A 15,569-nucleotide genomic window follows, 5' to 3' on the forward strand; every position below is an offset into this window, starting at 1 on the left:
CAAACATATTACGTTAACGAAAAAGAAATCCATAGATATTAATGAAAACTGGGGTATGTGGCAAGTATCGAAGCCTAATGAATTTACTAACAAATGGCATTCTGTACTATCCATGCAATATTATGAAAGTGAATTTTGCCCACTCTATTTTAGTGAATACTATTAACCAGAAGACACGATGGAGGTGATAGAGGTGAATGAATTCCTAGCCAATGCATACAGACAGAGAAGGTATGTCAGTAAAAAATGCATAACAAGCAACAGAATGCAATAAATGTGCATGTATAGGTAGCCACAACACATATAGACAAGTATTTCAATGAAAACCGGTACGAAGCAGACAGCAAAATAATAAGTGTAAAAGAGTTTCATTATTGTGCTCCTTCATATTTTTACCCAGCAAGTAAGAGGTATTAAGCCTAGGAGAAATATATATTTCAATGAATATAGCTTATATAATAAGCAGAAAGGAAGCTTAAAATGTATCAGGAAGGTTTTTGGATTTATCCTAGAACTTAGATTAGAATCATCTTCAGCATCCAAGAAGATGGCATCCCAAAACCTCAAAAAACCATCATGCCTAGAATCCAATTAAAAAAGATTTTCAAATGTAAGAAAATCCACAGGACTCCACAATATGGTTTTCGATAAACGTGGATGTTTGTTTGTTTTGTTTCTTTGGCCGCGCCGCGTGGCCCTGGCCGTGAAAGCACCGAGTCCTAAGCACTGGACCGCCAGGGAATTCCCTAAGTGGGGGGGGAATTAGAGATGTGGGGCTTGACTTTTTCTTCTTCTTCTTCGGTAGCTAAGCTCTACAAGCGAACGATGGCTGTTGATCAATGTGCTCTCTGTGTTAGGAAGGAAATAACTGTAAAAATGAAAAGCAGCCTTGCCTTAGAACCTACATATCACACCAAGGAAAATAGTCCTTCTGATTCAATTTAGAAGATATCACTTAAAATGTTGAATTGGTGAAATGTCTACCTAGTTTAAAAATTAGAAAGAATAAAACACTGAAAAGCAGCCCCCTAGATAACCACTGTGGTTGCTTGTTTATAGGAGGCATCATTTCTAAAACGTATTTCTAAAATGTTTATATTCAAAACTGTCAAGTGGCCAACTGTATTCAGAGAGGCAATAAAAGAAAGAAAACGGAGTATGACTTTTCTGATAAGCTGCCTTTCCTGGTGATCCCCTGTTCTGGCCTTACTTTCCTTCTTAGTCTGTTAATGTAAGGGTTTGCTACCATCAACTTGGTTTTGCCCTGCTCTGAGCAGGTTTCCCTCTGTGCTGTTTCTGCTTTAATTGAAAATCTTTGGTTCCCATCAGCATTCCATTGCAAACTCCGTTTTTCTTGAGAGCTTCTCTATGCTTTCCCTCTTCATTCTTACATTTTCTCCCATCTCTTGGTGCCTGTTGGCCTGTGCTAATGAAAACCATCCTAAACTTCCTTACGCTCGACTCTGTGCCTCCCTGTAGAGCCCAGTACTCTCCATCCTCTCTCCCTATTCTCTCTTTTCAACTAGTCGAAATCCTAGTGGAGGGAGACCATTAGAGATGAAACATCTTGGTATATATTGCTAGTTTTCTATGTCCCCTGGCTTTTCTATGTTTCTGTTGAAACACTCTTGAGAAGTGTCTGATTTCGTTTTCTACATGGGTACCCTTTAAGGCTCAATACTGGAAAAGAAGGGGATCAGAGTGATCAACCCAACGTGGTATCCTAACGTAACAGTTAAGGAAAGCAACAGGCTTTGTGAGACAGCCAGTGATTTGTCCAAAGTCACACAGATAGTAAACGTCAAAGTCAAAAGTGAAATTAGGTCTCCAGACGTGTAGTTCAATACTTTCCCTCATTATTCCATGCTATTTTGAATCTCCTACTCAATTTAGGGGCAAAAGAATCGAACGCAAAACTTTCCAAAGTTTCTTTTCTTACCTGACATGGTCAGAGAAGAGGAAGCATCCACTGCAGGTACCAGGGATGAGGAGACAACACTAGAGGATGTCCGAGTGGCTGCAGCTGAACGGCGCACGTGTCCAGTACAGAGGTCACTGGTTACTGGTCCAAACAGCTCCACGGAAACCCCAAGACTCTACCAAGTGGTAGTAGGTTTGGTAGGAGAGTGATGTCACAAAGCAGGCAGTTGAAAGGTATGAGAGAGCCAATAGGGAGGTCCGATCCCCAACAGGAAGGCGGGCTTGGGTGAAGAGAGTGTAGGAGAGCTAAAACAACACCTGAGTTTCTGAGCTCTGGGGAGGAAATCCTAGAAGACAGATTTACCTCCCCCAGGCTCTTCCATTAGGGAAATCATTGCCACATTTCTTACAGACGTTCATTAATACACTGAACTAAGAGTTACTTATATTCTACAGAGTATTCTATTTTATGTATCATATACTTAGAGCTATATAGATCTTCTTTAATTAATAATCCTTAGGAAGGAAAGAGCCATCTAGTTTGAACTATTACAGTTGTTCTGAAATCATATGTGTCTAATGAGTGAACTGATAGCAGCTTTTAAGGAGCCAAAGTAGGGATTAAGAAGCTCTCTTTGTAACTTGGTTCAAGAGTAGGGTGAAGTTTCTTGAGTGTACCTTGTGGAGAATGTTGTGGTCCAAGGCTCTTCTCTTTTAGTTTCTTCTCCTTGACTCCTACCTTCCTTGGGCTGGGCTAGGCTGGGGGCCAGGTTGGACTTGCGACTTAACATTTCACTTCCGCTTTCTCTTTTTTTTTTCTCTTCCATTATGGGCATTGCTTCGAGGACAAGCCTTGATCTTGCATTGGACGTTACTTCCTGTCAACTTCCAGCAGCAGGAGTCTTCTTTTCAGTGCTTGATGCTTCACGAAATAGACTCTGCCCGTTGGCAGCAAATACCAGAGAGCTAGGAGACAGAGCTGGTTGCAGACCTTTCCTCTTCCAGCCTTTGGTTGCAATTGTTTGGCCCATAATTTGCTAGCTCTAGTTCCTTGGGCCACACAGGTATCCTGCCATCTCCAGCTCTTGTTATATGTGAGAGACATTCTGAACACTGTCCCTTTTTCTTTGCACAGAAGTATATACAGTGTGGCAGTTACTGTAATCTCCTCCGCCTTGCAAACAGCCACTCTAGAATCTTGGACCTCTAGGACTCTCTGTCTTGCATGCTTGGGGGCAAGGCCAAGCAAAATGAAGAGGAGAATAATTAGAGAAAGAGGAGGACGTTGGTGGAGAATTGGGAGCAGGTAAGGTGAAAGGGCACAGGAGAAAAGAGATGCATGTAGACTTTTTGGTTTCTGTGGGAAACAGGTTGACACACTTGGGCCTCATTTGGTATTAACAGAACAGAGAGTTAAAGATCTAAGTAGCTAGATAGTGTGCAGCAACTGCCATGAAGTCTGTACACTGAAGAGAACAGTCTCACATCTAGTTTTCATTTTGTTTTATGTCATAGTACCTTATTTATAGCATTCACTGGTGTGTTTGTAGAATACAGATGTTTTCAAATGCTCTGGTTTTGTCTACATGGTTATCTCCTTGTCCTGTTTGTAAGGAATCCAACATTGTAAGACATATTGCATGTTTTTCTCTTGACGATTGTTGACCTTGAAGCGTCATGAACTAACTTGAGCTGTTGGATTCTGTGGAGAAACGTTCAAAAGGGTCTGTGAAAAAGGCACTGTGGTGAGTCGCATTATGCACCCGAGCGTAAGGAGCAGATATCTGCCACCAGCCCAGCTTGGCCTGGATTGCCTCTGTTTTAGTTCCCCTGGTTAGTGCTTTTCTCCCTAACCACTCTTGTGACTGTGATAATGTGAGTAAGGGCGGAGTTGCTAATGATCTATGTGTGAGGTAAGCTGGTTTGAGGGAGGAAATCTATGGACCTAGTCATTTTCCTTGGTGGTAAGCTTTCAGGGGTGCAGAGATGGATCTTCCTGGGGCCTTTTCTGGTCCCAGGAAGATATCGCATAGATGGGACCTCCCAAGACACACATTGAATCTTTAGGCCTGTTTTTCCTATTATGAGGTACGAACGAGTTTCTTCACTGATGGGGATGATGCTTATCTGAGAAGAAATTGTGAAAGGTGGTGTAGTGTAGAGGTGTGGCTTAAGCTTTTAAGTTTTCCTCCAGGTTTTTCCCCTAAGCTTCCTACTTCGGACGGCCTACTTACATGATACTAGTAGGTGATGTCCGGCTAACAACTTCCTAAATATACCTGCAAGCCAGATCAGTGTCTCTTTTCTCTGTATTCCCATGGAAATCAAGAGTCCCGCCGAATTTTCCATCGAAACAGTTGATTTGTGTTGTCTCTAGGAATTCTAAAGGGCGTACCGTTGCTTCCTAACCGGTGTCATTTGGGAGATCCGCCTCTGTACGTTCAAATGATTAATTTTGAGACTTTGCTCATGTGTGCAGTAAACCCTTGAATTCCCTAAGACCTTCCTTTCCTCCATCTCCTACCCCATTAAGCCCGCTTCAGTTCATCTCCTGAATTTCTTTGGAATCTGTCAGCCAGCTCTTCCTCAACTTCCTAATACTGAACTTGCCTGTCTGTTGCGATTAGGTCCTAACTGGTGTCCATATATCTTGTTTCCTTCCAATCCACTCTTCACACAAGAAACCTTCAAAGCAAGTTGGAACGTTGCTCATAAACATCGCTCACAAGCATTGTTTTGAGAATAGAAAACACACTGTTGGCCTTTAAGACTCTGCGTGGTCTAGAATCCTCTCTGCTTCTCTAGCCCCATCTTGTGCCACTTTTGCCCTCACTTTCTATGCTTCAGATACACTGAATTAACCTTAGTTCTCACTCATCTGACAGAAGTCAGTTCAGATACTATTTTTCACTGTGATTCCTAGCATTAAGGAATTTGATTATCAGGTTTTGTATGAGGACTATTTCATCAGGGGTACAGAAGTTCTGGCCATCTCTGGTTTTGGATATCCCTTATTTGTTGAGACCTTTGCGTTGTTTGGTTGCCTTTTGTCTGTTTTCCAGATGGGAAAACAGGAACAAGGGAAGTATAGGTTATTACTAGGTGGGGTTGAACAAGTGGAGCAGCAAACTGCAAAGCAGAAAGAAGAGGGACGTACTATAGAGGGATATGACTTCCATTCTCAAGGCGCCTGCATCCTGTGCAGGGAGACAGCCTAACATAAAATGTGCCTAACAACAAATATATTGACTTCTTACTAAAAATCTCCAGTTCATAGAACCGAGGGGTTTGTACCTTCTCCTTTAAAAGTGATAGTCCTGGGACTTCCCCGGTGGTCCCGTGGTGAAGACTCTGCGCTTCCAATGCAGCAGGCGTGGGTTCAATCCCTGGTTGGGGAGCTAAGATCCCACATGCTGCGCAGCCAAAGAAATTTTTGTCGAACGTTATACTCCTGTATTGTTGGCTTTAGTGGTTTAGATTTTGTTGTACTGTTAAGAAGATTTCAGTTTATTTACCGGGAACAAACAACACATAATGTAAAAATAGTTTCCCAGAAACGATTTCCATCATTCTCTTCCTCCCTTTCTCCCGCAGACTGGTGTTTCACCTTGACAAGTTCTCTGTCATTCCATAGGAAAGCTGTCTGGCTTGGAGGTTGCAATCCCAGGGAATTTTTCATCAGCGGGGAAGTCTCCATCACTACAGAGGAATCAAGGGAGAAGTCAGTCCCTGGTAAGTGAGATGCTCCCCCTAAACACCAACACAGCAGTCGTGTACCTTTCAAGGGGTTCAGGGGCAAGATGGGCAAGGCATTTCTACTAACTCTTCTTAAGGATCACGGACAGTGCCCTATGCTACGAGGTAAGCGGTGACTGCTGTAGTTCTTACTGGTGATCCTTTCCTGTCACTGATTCTCGGCTTTCTTTGTATTTCATAGGACTGTTGTCAGTCCAATACAAAATGAGTCTTATTTTTAAAAACCTGAAATGTTTTACAGAGCCTAGCATTCTCATATAGGGTCCTTTCCATTCTCCCCACTTTCCCGAGGGGCCAAGAACACTTCACACCATGAACTAGGAGAGGGGGTAGAGCCCTTTCTGATGAAATACATCAACAAAGACAGAGCCTTAGCCTGCTTGCTCTCTGGACAGGATCTCGGACCACAAGGTCTTCAATCCTGGTATAAATGAAGGAAGTGAGGACAGTTCAACTGGCACTCTCATAACAAGAGTTCTGAAACACCTTCCGAAGAGACTATAGCAGTAGATGAGGGAAGGGAGTGCTACAGTGTGGCAGTACAGGGGGAACGATCGGCTACAGCAGTGAAAAGTGTGGTACCGATTGGTGTGCTCTCGGGATTCTTGTACATGTAGCATAGATGACCTCTACGGTGGCCCTCCCACCTTCCCACCTGCATTAGGTGTTCTTTTTTTTTGTAATTTATGTTTATGTATTTATTTACTGTTTGAACTTATTTATTCTACGTATTTATGTTTTTGGCCGCACTGGGTCTCTCATTGCTGTGCACGGGCTTTCTCTAGTTGGCGGCTAGCGGGGGCTACTCTCGGTTGCGGTGTGCGGGCATCTCATCGCGGTGGCTTCTCTTGTTGCGGAGCATGGGCTGTAGGCACGTGGGCTTCGGTAGTTGAGGCTCACGGGCTCTAGAATGCAGGCTCCGTCGTCGTGGCACATGCGCTTAGTTGCTGCACGGCATGTGGGATCTTCGCAGACCAGGGCTCGAACCCGTGTCCCCTGCATTGGCAGGCGCCACCAGGGAAGCCCTAGGTGTTCTCATATAGAGTCTAAAAACAGAGAGCACTGAGAGAAGGTAGTGGTTATTAAAGGCTCAGGATCTAAATTCTACCTGTCTCTACACCCCTTCCCAGCTGTCGATTTGACCCCATTTTTGAATGCTGACCTCATTGTTCAACTTTTCTCTGCCGTCTGTATACTCACCTTGAAAACTTGTTTCTGTGATGCGTTGAGCAGACACAGGGTGGCAGACTGCAGAGGTGGAAGCTGGTGGTCGGATATTTGTGGGCTGAATCTCCTTCAGTCCCATTCCCATTTCTGGTTGCCCAGAGGCCCTACTTCCTGTGTGTGACGCCGAGCCGTAGGATTGCGGGCAGGAGCCAAGTTCTCCATACAGTAAAGACCCCAGTGTGCCTTGGTTACAGTAATATACCTGGCTTCCTTCCTGGCAGGGAAGTGACAGGCGGCTATGCCCCTGCTTTGTTCGTGGGCCTCCTGATCCAGCAGTTCCCTTGGCTCTGCCCCTGTCGTCAGCTGCCCCTAGGATAACTCTGAGCCCTAGCCACTTCTCTGGTAGATTTCCCTATTCCCCCACTACAGTCACACCTGAATAAGGCAACTCAGACCTTTCAGAGATGTGTCCTGAACCTCTTGTTTTCTGAAATACCTATCTGGTGGTTGTGAGACTTAAGGCCAGCGTCCCCGAGAGACTTTTTCTATTTCTCCTAGTAAACCTAGACTCATCTTCTGTCACCTTCAACTCTACTCCAATTGTGTTCTTTCAACCCAGACCTCTGACCCTGCTTTTTACTTCTGCCATTTCATCCTCGCTCCTGCTTCCTTTCCTAAATCCATACGTCTCTTTTGGCCTTCCTAGCCCTGGGCCAAGTTCCTTCCTCTTTGCTCAGTTTTTACCCCTTTCCTTCATTCTCCCATCCAACTTTCAGTCCTTCCTTTCTCACGCCCCAGTTAGCAGCATCTGAAAATTCGAAAGGTTTGTTACTCGTCTATTAATTGTATTCCATTTACTTACTCAGTTCTATACCTGTCTTACCTGTGTATGGAAGAACAGCTGGTAGCCAAGGTGGCACCAAGAATCCTAGCAGCTCTCACTTGACGTATCCGTAGTAGTCGGCAATTTCCATTTCGTTTTCCCTCTCGGTGAAAAATTGCAGCTTGCCCGAAGAGGTGTATCTGGCAGCATTCTCCCGTTGTTGTTGAGCCCGCCTCTTCATGGCCTCTCGCTCTGGCCTCTGCTCTTGTTCGATGGGCTTTGACATGACTGGCTCAGGCACGTTGGGTTCCCTCCATGGAACTCGTTGCTTGCTGAAGTCTTGGAGTAGAAAGTGGGTTTGGAGCTTGGGTGGGGACTGGCGCTTATTCACAGCAGGGGGAACAGGCTCCCGCTGGAGAGGAGCGCCAGATGAAGTTTTGGAGGGTGCAGGCCTAGGAGCAGCAGACTGAGGGACACGAGGCTGGGTATGGTTGGTCCAAGCCGGTTGGGTTGGGTTGGTCACAGTTGGCTGAGCTGGTTTGGCGGGGCCTGGCAAAGAGGCAGGAGCTGGCTGGGATGAATTGACTGCAGCAGGTTGAGCTGAGTCAGTAGAACCAGGCTGGGCACGGTAAGCCCCAGCAGGCCGATGTGAGGCCAGAGACTGTGGCCTCCGAGGAGCGGGTCGAGCTTGAGGCTTGTCCCAGGCAGAAAAAGGCAGAGGTATCAACTTGACCTTCCCAGGAGGAGGCCGCTCATACTGGGCTGGAGATGGACACTCTGTTTCAGCACTGCTGTCTGGTTTCTGGGCTTGGACTTGCGTTTTCTCAGGACCCTTCCCCTCACGTGGGGTATGCCGCCATGGCTGGATAGCTGGGGGTGGCTGGGGGTCTTTGGGGTTGCTTGACTTTCCCAAGAGCCGACAGGAAGAGCGCCCAGTTTTCGTCTCATTCTTCTTCCCCAGCGCATGAAGAACCTTCACAGACTCCAGCATGCGCACGCCAAGGGAGGTTCGAGGCTTTTGAAAGCTCTGTTGGAGAAGCTCAGTTTGGTGTTCCTTTCGCTTCGTGTGGGGGATTGCTGGCTTCTCTTCTGCCTTGACTTTGTTCCCTGACTGCTTGTTCTCCTCAGCCTTGTTTCTCCCTCTGGTCCTTTTGGTCTTTTCCTGCCCGTGGCTCTTAGTTTTGCTGATCTTTCTGGATGCAGCTTTCTGAGGTTTGCCTTGAGAGTGCTTGGCCGTGTTCACAGGAGCCCTGTCACTGACTGCAGCGTGGCATGTAACCACTTCTCCCCCTAACAGGCACTCTGGATTCTTTGGCTGGATTTTGGCCTTGGGAGCGCCACTGATAGGCTCAGAGGCTTTCTGTTTGTTCTTCCTGGGTTGATCAGAGGGAACCTTTATGACACTTGGCTTTTCCTGCACCTGATTCACCTTAATGGCTCTGGTGTCTTTAGCTTTGATCACGTTGGGACCTTGGGATTGATCAAGATCTTTCAAAGGATTAAAGAGCTGGGGAAGGTGAATATCCTCCGCCAGTGTAGTAATGTCTGCAAGACCACTGCTAGGTTCAATCCCATTTTCAAGTGTCCCTAGGTCCTGACGACTCCGGCTGTTCTCTCCCAGATCAGCATTTTCAGAACCAGGCTGCTCCTCTTGGCTGAGGGGATCGGTGCAGGCCAGCGGCTGGTGAATATCAGGGATTCCTAAAGGGAGTAGTGGAGGATCTTGGTTCTCTGTTGGGATCTGGTAGGCATCCAGAGGCTTTGAAAGCTTGGTTTTGATATCATCCACGTGCTTACTCTCTATTTGTCCCTGGCTTGGAGCTGGAGGCAGGGCCAGGAGACGCCTGGCACTCTGGACTGGAGCTGTCACTGAAATGTCCCCAAGTTCAGATGGTGGGTTACTCTCAAGTATGTGGCTGTTTCTGCTACTGCAGGACTTGGGGAGTTCTTGACTTTGTGTCACACAAAACGTCTGGCTTGGAGGTTGCAATCCCAGGGAATTTTTCATCACCAGGGGGGAGGTCTCCATCCCTACAAAGGGATCAAGGGAGAAGTCAGTCCCTGGTAAGTGAGATGCTCCCCCTAAACACCAACACAGCAGTCATGTACCTTTCAAGGGGTTCAGGGGCAAGATGGGCAAGGCATTTCTACTAACTCTTCTTAAGGATCACGGACAGTGCCGTATGCTACGAGGTAAGCGGTGACTGTTGTAATTCTTACTGGTGAGCCTTTCCTGTCACTGATTCTCGGCTCGCTTTGTATTTCATAGGACTGTTATAAGTCCAATACAAAATGAGTCTTATTTTTAAAAACCTGAAATGTTTTACAAAGCCTAGCATTCTCATATAGGGTCCTTTCCATTCTCCCCACTTTCCCGAGAGGCCAAGAACACGTCACACCATGAACTAGGAGAGGGGGTAGAGCCCTTTCTGATGAAATACATCAACAAAGACAGAGTCTTAGCCTGCTTGCTCTCTGGACAGGATCTCGGACCACAAGGTCTTCAATCCTGGTATAAATGAAGGAAGTGAGGACAGTTCAACTGGCACTCTCATAACAAGAGTTCTGAAACACCTTCCGAAGAGACTATAGCAGTAGATGAGGGAAGGGAGTGCTACAGTGTGGCAGTACAGGGGGAATGATCGGCTACAGCAGTGAAAAGTGTGGTACCGATTGGTGTGCTCTCGGGGTTCTTGTACATGTAGCATAGATGACCTCTACAGTGGCCCTCCCACCTTCCCACCTGCATTAGGTGTTCTTTTTTTTGTAATTTATGTTTATGTATTTATTTACTGTTTGAACTTATTTATTCTACGTATTTATTTTTTTGGCTGCACTGGGTCTCTCATTGCTGTGCACGGGCTTTCTCTAGTTGGCGGCTAGCGGGGGCTACTCTTGGTTGCGGTGTGCGGGCTTCTCATCGCGGTGGCTTCTCTTGTTGCGGAGCATGGGCTGTAGGCACGTGGGCTTCGGTAGTTGAGGCTCACGGGCTCTAGAATGCAGGCTCCGTCGTTGTGGCACATGCGCTTAGTTGCTGCACGGCATGTGGGATCTTCGCAGACCAGGGCTCGAACCCGTGTCCCCCGCATTGCATTGGCAGGCGGATTCTTAACCACGGCGCCACCAGGGAAGCCCTAGGTGTTCTCATAGAGAGTCTAAAAACAGAGGGCACTGAGCGAAGGTAGTGGTTATTAAAGGCTCAGGATCTAAATTCTACCTGCCTCTACACCCCTTCCCAGCTGTCGATTTGACCCCATTTTTGAATGCCGACCTCATTCTTCAACTTTCTCTGGCGTTTGTTATACTCACCTTGAAAACTTGTTTCTGTGATGCGTTGAGCAGACACAGGGTGGCAGACTGCAGAGGTGGAAGCTGGTGGTCGGATATTTGTGGGCTGAATCTCCTTCAGTCCCATTCCCATTTCTGGTTGCCCAGAGGCCCGACTTCCTGTGTATGACGCCGAGCCGTAGGATTGCGGGCAGGAGCCAAGTTCTCCATACAGTAAAGACCCCAGTGTGCCTTGGTTACAGTAATATACCTGGCTTCCTTCCTGGCAGGGAAGTGACAGGCGGCTCTGCCCCTGATTTGGAATCTGAGATGGTGTTCCCTGAGCAAGGCTGGCAGAAAGCGATGGATGTAGAGGGACCATGTTCTTGGCGTCTGAAGTTTTATCATCCTGGGCTGCCAGAAACATGGAGGAGGCAGCTGTGTGGCGGTCAGTGAGTGCCAGAGTAAAGTCTCCGAGTGAAGAAGAATTCTTTTCAGTGCTTGCTGTGATGTCCCACTCAAGAACACCTGGATAGGAAGCAGCTGAAGTGGAGATCTGGCTGTGGTCAGTAACTCCAGATAACATAGTCGTGCTAGAATGTTGGTAAAGGTAGGCACTACCCATGAGTGTCTGGAAAGGGGTACCGGTAGCCGATGCCGAACTGACGGCAGGGGCAGAGACTCTGGAGAAGTTGCAGACGCTTCGTGTTAGGGAAGTTGCATTGCTCACCACAGGAGGAGAATGCTGCAGAGAATTTAGAGTTCCAAGTAGAGATGGATGTTGGAAATTTTCTGTAAGAACAAGAGGGTCATGAAAAACTCAGGGAGGTTGAGAAATTCTCACTACGTTTGAGGAACGGCATCATCTGAAGGTTCTTGCTATCAGGACACCTCTACTATCACTACTTCCTGAGAAACCCAAAATCAGACAGTTGATGATGGCTGTAAGGACTGAGCAGTTTTCCACTCTTCTCTATTAACTGCCTGTGCTCCCATCTTGGGCACAGACGGGCAGAAGAGCCAAGTGGTGTGGTTCAGAGATTGTTCTCTAGGCTGGAAGCAACCTTCTCCCTGCCCTGTCTTTCCCTTCAGCCTGCACTCGTATTGACTTCTATGCTATTTCCTAGACTGGAAGCATTTTAGAACTAGGAGGCCCTTAGAGAACTTCGATGTTCTCAGTCTCATTTCGTGAGTAAGGAAACTGAGGCTCAGAGAGGTCGGGTTGACTTGTTCAAGTTCTCTCATTATGTTAGTATCATTACCAGGTTTCAGAACCTAAGTATCCTGACTTCCTTGCCAGGACTCCACTCTGAGCATGATACTGCCAGAAAGCAGGAGAAATAGAACTTATAATATAGGCATTTTTTTTGTCCATTAGAAAACAGTACGGCTGTTACCATTGTCGTCTTCAGTGTCTCCCTTTGCTTGTGCAGTTCCCACGCTATTACCTAGAGGTGACGTACAGCTCAGTCCAACTGGTGAATTGAAAGAGTCATTTTTGCCCTCTTCAAGCCTGGTTTCTCATCCTACCTCAAAATGATTACCCGAAAGTGGATTTCTTAAGTGCTTTTGGAAAGGGAAGAGTTATCTGATTACTTCAGATTACTCATCTGTAAAGTGGTTATAACACCACCACCAATAATAATAGCAGTAATAATTAATAGATGAATAAGCTGATCTATTGCGTATGATTTATATGGAGGAAGATACAATAAGTTCTAGAAAGACAAAGAAAAATCATGACAAGCATATTACGTTAACGAAAAAGAAATCCATAGATATTAATGAAAACTGGGGTATGTGGCAAGTATCGAAGCCTAATGAATTTACTAACAAATGGCATTCTGTACTATCCATGCAATATTATGAAAGTGAATTTTGCCCACTCTATTTTAGTGAATACTATTAACCAGAAGACACGATGGAGGTGATAGAGGTGAATGAATTCCTAGCCAATGCATACAGACAGAGAAGGTATGTCAGTAAAAAATGCATAACAAGCAACAGAATGCAATAAATGTGCATGTATAGGTAGCCACAACACATATAGACAAGTATTTCAATGAAAACCGGTACGAAGCAGACAGCAAAATAATAAGTGTAAAAGAGTTTCATTATTGTGCTCCTTCATATTTTTACCCAGCAAGTAAGAGGTATTAAGCCTAGGAGAAATATATATTTCAATGAATATAGCTTATATAATAAGCAGAAAGGAAGCTTAAAATGTATCAGGAAGGTTTTTGGATTTATCCTAGAACTTAGATTAGAATCATCTTCAGCATCCAAGAAGATGGCATCCCAAAACCTCAAAAAACCATCATGCCTAGAATCCAATTAAAAAAGATTTTCAAATGTAAGAAAATCCACAGGACTCCACAATATGGTTTTCGATAAATGTGGATGTTTGTTTGTTTTGTTTCTTTGGCCGCGCCGCGTGGCCCTGGCCGTGAAAGCACCGAGTCCTAAGCACTGGACCGCCAGGGAATTCCCTAAGTGGGGGGGGGGAATTAGAGATGTGGGGCTTGACTTTTTCTTCTTCTTCTTCTTCTTCTTCGGTAGCTAAGATCTACAAGCGAACGATGGCTGTTGATCAATGTGCTCTCTGTGTTAGGAAGGAAATAACTGTAAAAATGAAAAGCAGCCTTGCCTTAGAACCTACATATCACACCAAGGAAAATAGTCCTTCTGATTCAATTTAGAAGATATCACTTAAAATGTTGAATTGGTGAAATGTCTACCTAGTTTAAAAATTAGAAAGAATAAAACACTGAAAAGCAGCCCCCTAGATAACCACTGTGGTTGCTTGTTTATAGGAGGCATCATTTCTAAAACGTATTTCTAAAATGTTTATATTCAAAACTGTCAAGTGGCCAACTGTATTCAGAGAGGCAATAAAAGAAAGAAAACGGAGTATGACTTTTCTGATAAGCTGCCTTTCCTGGTGATCCCCTGTTCTGGCCTTACTTTCCTTCTTAGTCTGTTAATGTAAGGGTTTGCTACCATCAACTTGGTTTTGCCCTGCTCTGAGCAGGTTTCCCTCTGTGCTGTTTCTGCTTTAATTGAAAATCTTTGGTTCCCATCAGCATTCCATTGCAAACTCCGTTTTTCTTGAGAGCTCCTCTATGCTTTCCCTCTTCATTCTTACATTTTCTCCCATCTCTTGGTGCCTGTTGGCCTGTGCTAATGAAAACCATCCTAAACTTCCTTACGCTCGACTCTGTGCCTCCCTGTAGAGCCCAGTACTCTCCATCCTCTCTCCCTATTCTCTCTTTTCAACTAGTCGAAATCCTAGTGGAGGGAGACCATTAGAGATGAAACATCTTGGTATATATTGCTAGTTTTCTATGTCCCCTGGCTTTTCTATGTTTCTGTTGAAACACTCTTGAGAAGTGTCTGATTTCGTTTTCTACATGGGTACCCTTTAAGGCTCAATACTGGAAAAGAAGGGGATCAGAGTGATCAACCCAACGTGGTATCCTAACGTAACAGTTAAGGAAAGCAACAGGCTTTGTGAGACAGCCAGTGATTTGTCCAAAGTCACACAGATAGTAAACGTCAAAGTCAAAAGTGAAATTAGGTCTCCAGACGTGTAGTTCAATACTTTCCCTCATTATTCCATGCTATTTTGAATCTCCTACTCAATTTAGGGGCAAAAGAATCGAACGCAAAACTTTCCAAAGTTTCTTTTCTTACCTGACATGGTCAGAGAAGAGGAAGCATCCACTGCAGGTACCAGGGATGAGGAGACAACACTAGAGGATGTCCGAGTGGCTGCAGCTGAACGGCGCACGTGTCCAGTACAGAGGTCACTGGTTACTGGTCCAAACAGCTCCACGGAAACCCCAAGACTCTACCAAGTGGTAGTAGGTTTGGTAGGAGAGTGATGTCACAAAGCAGGCAGTTGAAAGGTATGAGAGAGCCAATAGGGAGGTCCGATCCCCAACAGGAAGGCGGGCTTGGGTGAAGAGAGTGTAGGAGAGCTAAAACAACACCTGAGTTTCTGAGCTCTGGGGAGGAAATCCTAGAAGACAGATTTACCTCCCCCAGGCTCTTCCATTAGGGAAATCATTGCCACATTTCTTACAGACGTTCATTAATACACTGAACTAAGAGTTACTTATATTCTACAGAGTATTCTATTTTATGTATCATATACTTAGAGCTATATAGATCTTCTTTAATTAATAATCCTTAGGAAGGAAAGAGCCATCTAGTTTGAACTATTACAGTTGTTCTGAAATCATATGTGTCTAATGAGTGAACTGATAGCAGCTTTTAAGGAGCCAAAGTAGGGATTAAGAAGCTCTCTTTGTAACTTGGTTCAAGAGTAGGGTGAAGTTTCTTGAGTGTACCTTGTGGAGAATGTTGTGGTCCAAGGCTCTTCTCTTTTAGTTTCTTCTCCTTGACTCCTACCTTCCTTGGGCTGGGCTAGGCTGGGGGCCAGGTTGGACTTGCGACTTAACATTTCACTTCTGCTTTCTCTTTTTTTTTTCTCTTCCATTATGGGCATTGCTTCGAGGACAAGCCTTGATCTTGCATTGGACGTTACTTCCTGTCACCTTCCAGCAGCAGGAGTCTTCTTTTCAGTGCTTGATGCTTCACGAAATAGACTCTGCCCGTTGGCAGCAAATACCAG

The 15,569-nt window shown here is 45.4% G+C and overlaps 1 protein-coding gene across 13 annotated transcripts in view; it reads left to right on the forward strand.

Annotated features, from left to right (window-relative positions):
- The window catches only part of LOC309621775 (uncharacterized protein), a 243,846-nt gene that overhangs the window by 149,296 nt on the left and 78,981 nt on the right, over positions 1–15,569 (forward strand). For all 13 annotated transcript variants that reach the window (XM_082409122.1, XM_082409116.1, XM_082409121.1 and 10 more), the window contains one exon: positions 5,515–5,652. In XM_082409122.1, coding sequence (XP_082265248.1) covers positions 5,515–5,652 — 138 coding nt within the window. The remainder of the gene's footprint in view (positions 1–5,514; positions 5,653–15,569) is intronic.

The sequence above is a fragment of the Balaenoptera borealis genome (assembly GCF_965194805.1).
Source record: "Balaenoptera borealis genome assembly, contig: HAP1_SCAFFOLD_981, whole genome shotgun sequence".
Classification (NCBI taxonomy): domain Eukaryota; kingdom Metazoa; phylum Chordata; class Mammalia; order Artiodactyla; family Balaenopteridae; genus Balaenoptera; species Balaenoptera borealis.